Source organism: Galendromus occidentalis, unplaced genomic scaffold (genome assembly GCF_000255335.2).
Source record: "Galendromus occidentalis unplaced genomic scaffold, Mocc_1.1 scf7180000077466, whole genome shotgun sequence".
In the NCBI taxonomy this organism is placed as follows: Eukaryota; Metazoa; Arthropoda; class Arachnida; order Mesostigmata; family Phytoseiidae; genus Galendromus; species Galendromus occidentalis.
Window position 1 is genome coordinate 2,857 of NW_003805454.1, and position 10,733 is coordinate 13,589.

General features: G+C 50.5%; 2 protein-coding genes across 2 annotated transcripts; both read left to right on the forward strand.

Annotated features, from left to right (window-relative positions):
- The first annotated feature begins 345 nt into the window (after positions 1 to 345).
- Positions 346 to 3,188, forward strand: Gmppa (GDP-mannose pyrophosphorylase A). Its single transcript, XM_003744397.2, has 8 exons — positions 346 to 633; positions 1,134 to 1,278; positions 1,405 to 1,536; positions 1,655 to 1,752; positions 1,838 to 2,013; positions 2,185 to 2,489; positions 2,586 to 2,788; positions 2,897 to 3,188. The coding sequence occupies exons 2-8, from the start codon at positions 1,134 to 1,136 to the stop codon at positions 3,104 to 3,106; spliced, it is 1,269 nt and encodes a 422-aa protein (XP_003744445.1). The 5' UTR covers positions 346 to 633; the 3' UTR covers positions 3,107 to 3,188.
- Positions 3,189 to 5,339: 2,151 nt separating this feature from the next.
- On the forward strand, positions 5,340 to 8,841 carry LOC100905053 (glycine receptor subunit alpha-3). The gene is given in 12 exon segments (XM_029111756.1): positions 5,340 to 5,517; positions 5,608 to 5,702; positions 5,812 to 5,879; positions 6,168 to 6,281; positions 6,437 to 6,533; positions 6,536 to 6,712; positions 7,249 to 7,383; positions 7,504 to 7,625; positions 7,742 to 7,880; positions 8,077 to 8,216; positions 8,401 to 8,564; positions 8,709 to 8,841. Coding segments are annotated over 12 exon segments (1,431 nt in total). The 5' UTR covers positions 5,340 to 5,470.
- Positions 8,842 to 10,733: the final 1,892 nt, after the last annotated feature.

The following is a 10,733-nucleotide window of genomic DNA, read 5'->3' on the forward strand; positions in this document are numbered from 1 at the left end:
AGCCTGCTCCGTCACTCCACTACATCGCCAAGGCCTACTGCAATCGGCAATCGAAATTTCGCGCCTCTCTAGCAGGTCGAAGCGGCGGCGGCTGAGCCTGTTGCCCCTCCGCCGATGACGCCTGCTAGCCTCCTCCACGATCCGCGGCCAAGTCCACCACCACCCGGAAAGACCACCGCTCGGAAATCCTAGCCTTCGGCCGTGTCCCCTGAACCAAAAGCAAACGATCGCCGAGTATCTGGGATGCGGGCGGTTCGCTCCGAGCTCCACGACAGCAGAGTCAGACACGTGTGTTGTGATCGGCACCGCCACCCGGAAATCGACTATGGAATTCGCTGAGACGACCTTTCCAACGCCCCTGTCGCGGTATATGTTTGAGAGATCGCCTCCGGGTTCTCGGATGAATGTCTATCAGCGAACCTCGTTTCCCTCATCACAGAAACTTACTGTTTCCTGATCGCTCTCAGAGACACCTTCTGCGCCTCCGGGCGCAGGAAGGGATCTGGTCGAGCCACTGCCACCTGTCAAGAGAGAGCCAAACCGAGTTGTGTGAATGCTTTTCTGGATTGATCCTACTCGAAAGAGTGTTTCTTCCCTAAGAATTCGATAGTTCGACCGTTTGCAGAGCTCACGGTGAGTTCGCATGAGATTTCTTCTGCTCCTATTGGAATTGAAGTATGGCCTTGAATCTTGGAACGTGATGCTGCGCTCCCTCTCCTGGTGTGCGGCTGATCAGCTGGAAGAAGTCCAGCATATCGGCTCGAACTCGGGAAATCCTAGTCTCCGGACTCCTCCTTAATTGCAACAATGGAGGGAGGAGCTATGATGCTGATATTATCAAGAAGCATGTTCACGCGGTCGACCGTCGAGAGGACACGAGAACGGCTCCGACAGAAGTTTCCGGATCAGCTGTTGTTGGCGCTCGAGCGCTTGCGGTACGCGAGCCGTGACAAACGTTCCATCTCTGTAGATCTCTTGGCTCATGATTCTCCCCGGGCGGTGAAGCCGGTCGATGATTGCAGGACGGTGTCTGCGTCGGCGCTAATCGGAACATACCAGTGTCGAGCCCATTATTTTTTAGTACAATGATGCGTCCGGATGGTCACGCTGGAACCTCCTATTCTCGCTTATAGATGCTGAAGGCCGTGATACTTATCGGCGGTCCTCAGAAGGGAACCCGCTTCCGCCCCCTCTCCTTCGATCTCCCGAAACCTCTTTTCCCTGTGGCCGGGGTGCCGATGGTGCAACATCTCATAGAGGCCTGCTCAGCAGTCAAAGGTATGTGGAACCTGAGCTACCGGAATCAATTTCATGCCTGAATCTCTATTCGAACTCAGCCATCAGAGAGGAGAAACTCCCCTATTCAATAATCAAGCCATTCATGTAATTACTTTTCTTGCTCAGGAATGAAGGAGATTGTCCTCATCGGATTCTATCCCAGCGAACAGATCGCTCCCTTCGCTCAAGACCTCGCGAAGACCTTGAATATCTCTATAAGGTATCTGCAGGAATTCGCAGCTCTTGGAACTGCCGGAGGTAAATTACTGCTACTATTTCGAACATCGAACCGATCCAAGTGCTTCTCAATGATCGAATGAGAGTCATGTAAATAGATGGGTGTATCAGTCTCCTGAGTTGAGCCCTCTTCCCCCAGGTATTTTTCATTTTCGGGACCAAATCTGCTCCGGCGACCCTGAGGCTTTCATTCTAATCAACGGAGACGTCTGCGGGGACTTTCCTCTGGATGAATTGGTAGGCTCAATAATTCGGAAATCAATCCCTCGGATTCTCCATCGGTCCGACATCCCCAGATTCCCTCGGCACATTTCCTTTACAGGTCGACTTTCATCTCCGTCAGCCCAGCTCCAACATCATAACCGTTCTGGGGACAGAAGCAACCCGTCAGCAGAGTGTCAATTATGGATGCATAGCCTTCGATAAGGACCGGAAGGAAATTCTACATTATGTCGAGAAGCCATCAACATTCGTCTCTAATTCTATCAACTGTGGAGTGTGAGTCCCGTCCGCAATCTTCCTGTTGATCGGCGGGGTCTGAGTTGTCTGTGACGTCCAGTGATTGCCTTCCGCCAATCGTGGGGCTCTCGTCCGGATAAGTCTTCACAGAATCCTCGATGAATCGAGCAGATGGAGTATCCTTTCGGTACCAATTGATTTGCCTTTCAGATACGTGTGCTCGACAGAATTATTCAAGCACCTCGGAGCCGAGTATAAAGCCAAGCAACATCAACCTCATGGATATACCACAGGAAGCATCGATGAAGCCGAATCACTTTCTCTTGAATATGATGTGCTCGTGAAATTGGCTGGCTCGGGAGCTCGTTCCCATGTTTTCCTCACGGACCGTTTCTGGTCGCAGATCAAGACGGCAGGTTCCGCGATCTATGCCAACAGACATTATTTGGAACTGTACCGCCTCAGGGATTCAGGGAAACTCGCGAAGCCGGGGCTGGGAGGACCGAAAGTCATCGGTTGGTAAATCTTGACTCATTAGATTAGCGCTTCATCGATTCGCTAACGGCCTCACACCGATCGATTCGACTTCTTCCGTTCGGTTCCGTTTCCAGGGGATGTTCTAATCCATCCCAGGGCCGCAATCGATCCAAGCGCCGTTATCGGACCCAACGTGTCAATTAGCGCCGACGTCAGGGTTGGTAGAGGTGTCCGAATCGCTGAGAGCCTGGTTCTGGGAAAAGCTACCATCGGAGATCACAGTCTTGTGAAAAACTGCATCGTCGGATGGAATTCCGATATCGGTTCGTGGAGCAGGGTGAGTGGACAGGATATTGGTGGAGTTCTCTCCCTCAAGAGATCGACCGTTTTTTCCCTAGTCTCGCCCTTGAGGAAGGACAGCTCTCAGCGCATGTGCTAATTGCAGGTTGAAGGAACTCCTTGCGATCCGAACCCGAACAAAGCATTCTCAAAAATGGAAAATACCCCCCTGTTCAACGGGGACGGTCGTCTGAACCCGTCCATCACAGTTCTCGGGAGCAATGTCACAGTGCCATCGGAAGCGGTCCTCATCAATTCCATCGTACTGCCGCATAAGGACCTGAACCAATCGTACAAAAACGAAATCATACTCTGAGATATACATGATATATCGATTACTCGTCGTACTTGACCAATTTCCTGTACGCTCTTATGCAATAAACTAAACGTCGGAGTCAGGCTTCCGGGACTTTTTAGCCGCTTTCCGTGCTCTCGCTCCGTCAAAGTGGGATCTTGACCTCATCCGCGAGGGGCTCTCGCTGAACTGTCACCAGCTCTTTGGGAATCACCAATCCATGGAGCGAGAGTCCAAGTGAGCTCAGCATGGCTCCGGCTGGATACTCTGCACATTCTCTGAATAAGAAAATCGATCGCTGGCGGCGATCGGTAGCACACTTCGGTGTTTCGAGGAGAGTAGCCCAGAAGAAAACGTACGTACATCCGCATGGATGTATGATGCGTGATGATCAGGCGTCATTTCGAATGCAACCGGAAACCTCCTGGAAGAGTCATAAGGCACGATTCCTCAGGGATTGAGAAACCGCGATTGCCGGAGCCAGACAGCGCAAGATTTCACTTATGCACCTCGTCTTCTTTGCAAACTCGTCTCATCCCTCGGTATGCCTCGGAGAAAACGGGCATGGGTAAGCTCAGCCAACCATCTTGCGATCCATCCCGGATGGGTTGAGCAATTCGATCGAGAATCATCGACATGCCAAGCACGCAAGACATTCTCCTGCGTTTTGTGGAATTGTCTGCCACACGGAAGCGCTGAGCATGCCTTCTCACTCCGCTTGGCGACAATTTGCAGAATTTCTGTTCTAAGGGTGCGGTTAAATTGTTTCGGAGTCAACTTCGCGCCTTGTGATCATCGAGTAGCGCTGCCTTCGGCTCAAGCGCAGTCGATGGCAGGAGCAAAAGCTGCAGCGTTGGCGGCGCGGTCGAAAACGCAAATGAATTGCCCTTCGGATTACGAAACATTCAATCGTATATTATTCATCAATGATTTCGATCGAGGAGAGAGTTACAGAAAATTCACACCTCCTTCGAATTGGGCTCGGACCGAAGCCCGCCGCTTTCTACAGGAAGGGCGTGTTCTTCGACTTCGGCGTAATTGAAAAAAAATAATGGGGATGGGATCCGGACATAGCGCTGTTGTCAGGAATGGCCCGCAGATCTCTCCAAGCGGGGAAGGAGGAGGCGTTCGGTAGATGAGCTCATCCGGAAGTGGTTCTGACGGGGACCGCGCTCCGACCTCGATCTAGCATGAAGAGTAAGAGCGACTCCTTCCGGGAATGTCGAAGTTCTCGACTGGACTACATTTCCTACAAGATTCGGGGATCCGTCGGTGAAGCATTCCTTCAGACATCGTGAACGGACTCTGGGCTATCCTGCCGTAGAGGGTAAGGGGCTTCCCCCATCGGAAACCTCGGCAACAAAGACCTTTCTCGATTCAAGCATTTCAGAGCCGGGCTGCTAAGCGTGACGGAGCTCAACGTGGAGGATTCGAACGTCGATTCATGACGGAGCCAGTAAAGACTGATCCCGGAGAGATAATCTTCAGCTTGAACTCAGATCCGACTTCCTCCAACTCCCGAGTGCCAAATGTAATGCTCGGAGCAAGAGGAGAGGGCGAGGAGATTGTATATTCATAAACTGTATCGTGCCCCACAGAAGTCGACGCGATGAACAGCAAGCCCAAATTCAGAGCTGATTTCGCGGCTCCTTGCCTGCTCAAGGGATACCTGAGTCCGCGTTAGAGATTCTCCCCCTTTTTTCAGCCTCGCTTCTGTGTTGAAATTTCTTCATCGTCATCATGCGTCAGTCAAAAGAGAGGGCATCTTTCCTTGGAAGACCTTGAAGCTCGATTCAGGGAAAAGTATAGTTTTGCAAACTCGACTATCTAGAACCAGTGAGTCAATGCGGCTTCCTTAATTTCCGGCTCCTCTCCCCTACACCCTTCCCGGTGCCATATATTGGACGGATGAACCGACTTTTCTTTCGGCTTGCCGAGCTGCGACCGGTGAATATTCTGAGTTTTATCAAGGGACCTAGTGACGCGCGTACTGCGCGACCTACTGGACCTCCTGACTTCCTGCTTGTGACCTCTGGATTGACTTCCTACTTTAAGAAGTAGAGAGAGGAGTCAGGAAGTCATTCGGGGAATCGTTTCGCAGCATACTCCTCGATGGTTAGCTTCATTGGGTGCACTGCCTTCTTCGGAGCGGTACAAGACCGGTGTGACAGCGATCGACGCGGGATCGGCAAATGAAGTTCAAAGCGTTTTAGAAGATTCAAGAGCCATAAATCGTGATCCACTTGTCTCCGAGCTGATAACATCTATACGGCACTTGAATCGTGCGTTTCACTGTTTTACAGGTTTGATAAAAGCCAAAGATCTTTAGGCGTCGTCTATGGAAGCGATCATTATTTACCTTTTGCCAGGGCTCTGAGCAGTGATATGATGAAACTCCCCCCGATTGCTTTCCTCATCATTCTCCTTGATAAGTGAGTGGAACCACATCGAATTTGCAGGAATCGCGCCCGGGATCCGCGCCGGGACTGAAATGAGGTTAATTGCTGTGTTTTCCCCTCCAGATGTTGCGGACTCTTGGAGCTGCAGGACAAACTCTTCATCAATCTCACGAATCCAGCTATTTATAATAAACGAACACGACCATCCTATATCATAGGTGAGCGTACCCCGGTGTCCAAACACACCGTCATGTTCCCCTCTTTGCAATTCAGCGTGACACGACGGCGGGAAACACGTGCTCATCTTCTCCTGGAACATTTCGACAGGTCTTCCAATCCTAGTGAGAATCAATGCTGTGATACAACGCATGGACGGGATGGACGACGTTCATACTGTGAGTAAATCCATGGCTTAAATAGGAGCCTTCTGGGTTCTAGCTCACCATTAGAACCCCCGCACGGTGCATCGAGATTCCGCTCAACGGAAACTCGACTCCCCGCGCAATGAATGACCTTATTCTCCCATTTTGTCCTGGATATCTTTCCCGTCATTCGGTTGGTGAACCTGTATTCCACCGCTTGGACGAAGAGAATCAACAGACTTGAAAGCCTTCCCTCGAAGATTCGTGGGAGATTTCAACGGTTCATTCAACATCCAAATAGCGCTGCGTCCATTTCCTCAGGAATACGAGTCGGATGTGGAGTTCACTCTGCGTTGGAGGGACGATCGATTGGAATACAAGCCTGGAGTTCTCCTCAATTTCCCGATCCAGGGGGATCATTGGCACGCGAATGAGGTTTGCTCCTGATTTTTTTTCGCTGAGCCTCATGGCTATACTGAGACGGCGGTAATTCCAAGACGAATTATTGCTGCGACACGTTTCCAGCTCAGACATATGAGGATTCCTACACTATTTAGAGTGAACTGATTGACGTTGTCCGCCCTATTCAGATCTGGCTTCCGAATATCCACGTGGCAAACGACAGGCAGTACGCCTCGCTCATAGATCTAACCCCGGGAAGTATTCACTTACTCGTGACACCGACAGGTGAGTTCCAGGGCCCTCGAAGCGGTACCACGCGCGGAACATCTTCATTGATTTCGATATCGATTTTCTTGCAGGCGAAGTCGTTCTCTCGAAACGAGCCCATCTGAAGTTGCGCTGCGAGATGGAACTGTCAAAATATCCGCTAGACAAGCAAAAGTGCGGAATGTCGATCGAGAGCAGTGAGTAATCCGAATCTCGCGTTCAAATCAGGGAGACTGCTGCCAGATAAGACGAAGATGTGTCCAAACCCTACCTATGGCATCTACTTACTGTGGAAGGGGTCCGGGGTAGGAACGAAGCTCCGGGGAACAGAGCCTGGCGTACGGATCCTTTTCGGCGCATAGCTCCCTTCATAATTCATCCGGCTCATCTCAAGCAGTCTGATTCATTCACCGCACTCGAATATTAACTTTGCGAGCATAATAGCCAGCTCTCCCTGGGCTTGGAGGCGAGATTTCTGTCTTGTCGATAGTCCACTTAGAAGAAATCTGTCCCTTTTACGCGATATCTGTGTGGACAAGCCGCGGAGTCCCATTTTCCGAAAACTATCCGTGAAAAGCCGATCATCATTCCATCCTATGTTCGGGGCCCTAATCCGGGAGCAGTATTCATCCGATTGTCTGGATGAAAAGGATTAATCGATATTCACTTCTTGACGCTAATGAAGCTCACCGTCTTTTCGTCGAATTCTGCTGAGGGGTCGATTCCTCCTCAGGCTCTCTACCCATATCGCACCTCAGGATTCAATGGTCAGAACGGCCGGGCTTATTGCTAGCGGACCCGTCACATGCTAAGGGTTTCTTAGTTCAGAACTACTCGACCTACGAAGGGATCAACCATCGCTTAGTGGGTGAGCGACACGGAATCGCGAGCAACTATCAATCATCGCTATCGTGGGGTTCCGGGAATTCCCGTCCTCCTATTGCCTTGCCTGATACTTAGTTCCAAGTTTTTCTTCTATCTCCCCCAGGGAATTTCTCAATCGTGACGTCGGAGTTCGTGTTGGCCAGGCAGTTCGGACCATTCCTCTTGGATATTTACATCCCTGGAGTCCTTTTCGTCATAACCTCTTGGATCTCCTTGTGGATGGAGGTACCTAGTTCCGCGGCCGTGCTTCCGGTCATTCCGCCGCTCATGATCGAGCTTAGTAGTTCGGAGGTCGGGGACCTTCTGCCGAAGAACTCAGTCGGAGAAATTCGATATTGTAGATCACTTCGGCTCCGGCGCGGATATCTCTCTCAATAACGAGTATGCTCACGATGGTTACATCTGGGAAATCGATCCGCGAAAAACTTCCGAAAGTTCCTTATGTCCACGCTTTGGACGTCTGGCTTCTCGTCTGCACAGGTGAGGAACTTCTGGCGGAAATCTCGCTTTTGCAATTCGTGGGCTCATCTTGAGGAGACCGCTCGTCCCTGAGTGTGTCTCTGTGAGCTCGGCCCCTGTCCGGTCCCCTTCCTTGCTAGCGATAGTCCCAGAGTAATTTTGATATTCACGGCAGAGAAAGTCCGAGCGAGTGAGGCATCTCTTCCTAATTTTCCAGCTTTCATTTTTCTCGTGCTCATCGAATACGCCATCGTGAACTACGTATACAATAGCGACAAGCGCGTACGGCAAGGTGGCCTTCGTCGCATCGATTCCTGTGTTTCCTTGGCGTCGTCTATTTATCCCAACAGCCCGGAGGTGAATCGATAAAACTTCGAGCCGTGTTTTCCTTCCACGAGAGACTCGCCTAGACTCTCTTTTAGCACCCTGAGTTACTATCCAGTTTCTCATGACGCTCAACAAATCGGCGTGGGCTGATAGAGATTCCCGAGGAAGTCCCTGTTGTCCTTGTCTTCCGGTACGAACGTGTAGTCTTTTCCAGAGCGTCAAGCCAGTTGGAGAGCCGATATCGAAACGACGAGCGAAGCAAATGGGAATGGACCCAATGAAGCCTCCTCATTCTCCCTCGCGAGGGGGGAGCCTCTTTAAGTTCCCTCCTGACCTCGAAATCCCACCTCCGAGTCCCAATCCCGTTTCCATGGAGAGGTGCGACCCTAGTTTCAGAAAGCTCAAAAGAAGGAAAACTCGAAATATTTTTCGGAAATGTAATTCAATTTTCATTCGGGCCAGGCCCGAACAAGGAGACTCTCTACAAGAACTCTGCTCCAATGACCCATCGTGTTCTTGCAGATCCCATTCGATAGTGAAAATGCCTCTCACGAGCAGAGATATCGCGAATAGGATTGACCGCATCTGCAGATTTTTATTTCCCCTCGCTTTCCTCCTTTTCAACATCGGCTATTGGACAGTTCTCGCTATGTAGAGGTTGTAACGACGGCTCGAGGAAAATAAATGCACAAATGCTCTGAATAATTTAGGAACGGTTTATTTTATTAATAATCATAGGATCAAAACTTCCGATAGCAGTAAACCTTCCCACTACCGACGAATACTCGAAAGAGTGAAAAATGGGAAATCATCGTGACGCATCGTCCTATGCTACGCGGATGTCGTCTCCTTGAATAACACACGGACAGCAACTCGCGGTAAGCTTGTAGTTCATCGCTTGCTAGTGCAAAATTGCATCAGCTTCATGAGATTGAGAATTCAAGGAACGTACTTTTTCATATGCGCGACATGATCAGAGTCACGGCAAGCATCCCGCAGACCGTCAGCACCAGAGATTCGGCACGATTTCCGCTGTTCGGTTTTGGAGTTGTTGAAGATTTCGTTTTCTTTTCCTTCTTCGGTTTCTCGGTTGAATCCTCGTTCGGTGATCTCTTCGCAATCGAGTGCATGAGAGTTCCTTCGGCGCGATTTTTCGTGATGGCGTTGTTCACACGGTTGGAGACAATGTTACCGTTCATCTCGGCGAGCGACGTGCGCACAAGGAATGTCAGCAGGAGGATTACAACCCCTATGATGAGAGTGTGACCTACGATCATCTTGGCCTTTGAGGTCGGCTTTTCTTCCTCCCCTTCAACTTGATATTTCTGAGCGACCTCCGTCAGAGCTATAACCGTAGTCGGCGGAGTCATGAGTCCCTCTGAAAAACCTAGGGAAGGGTCATGCACGACGTTGTCTTGGAGATTCCAAGGAAACACTCGCACCAATGCGAGGGAAGTTCTCGAAGAGCCGCCGTAGGAAGACAACGATCTCGGAATGAATAATGCAATGCTCACCGGTGGAAGTCGGGGTTCCCTCAGGGTATTCTGTCACTTGGTTGCAGGCTTATGATGGGACGTGTCGAGCTGACGATTGTGGCGAGAAGTTTATACAGTGAACTTCACCGGATATTCCAAGTTTAGCTCGATGCCATTCCACAGCCTTCCCATTCCCGCATTTTATCGAATAGAATATTATTTTCCGGAGGGGATTAGAGAAAAGCATTCCCCCAGGCTTCGTACGTTCGAAACTCGAAGTCGGAGGGAAGCATCCCGGATGACTTGACTAGGGGGCCGTGGCGTTATTTCGCTCGTCCAGGAGAGCCGCGGAGGTCCAGAGCATGCGGAGCACTGATCTATCAGACTTTTAGTGATCTACCTCGCAGCGGAGAATGACTCCGACGCGGACCCGATGAAGAGTGAAACCTCGAGCCGAGGACCATTTTCTCCCACTTGACTGATTTCTCTTGAATTCTGTTCGGGGAGGGTGTTGCACATACGTACGTGGGTGTGATGTGATCTCATCGACTTGATCCGAGTCTGATCACAGGAGAAATCGTCAGCGAAGAGATTGACAGAAATAACCTTCTTCTCGGAAGGAGCTTTCTGCTCCTCAGAAGACCCTCCTGATCAAATGACCCGGCCGAGGGACAAGACATCGTGTCACTTCTGGAAGGAGACATCAGCGTGGGCGGAAAGCAGAATGAGGCTGGCGAAACCATAGATACCCCTCTGTCTCATTGTCATGATGATGTAACGAGCCTAAGCGGAATAGTCTAACTGTTGTTAACGAAGATGCATTTGAAAAAGCGTGAATGCTTCTTGTGAAAGTCTTGAGGTGTCATGCAAGTTTGACCCACGTTTCTACCGAGCGATCTGAGCCCTAACATGAAGAGTCTGCAGAACATTGCGCAGTTCTTCAAAATACCCTTGACATCCTCGCATCGAATCCGAGAAAGCTGGATTTGGTAATTCGTTAACTCGTTGGTTCTACAGCCCTAGGCGAGCTCGAAGATGGCATCGAGCCATGCGAGAATCACCCTTGTAAACT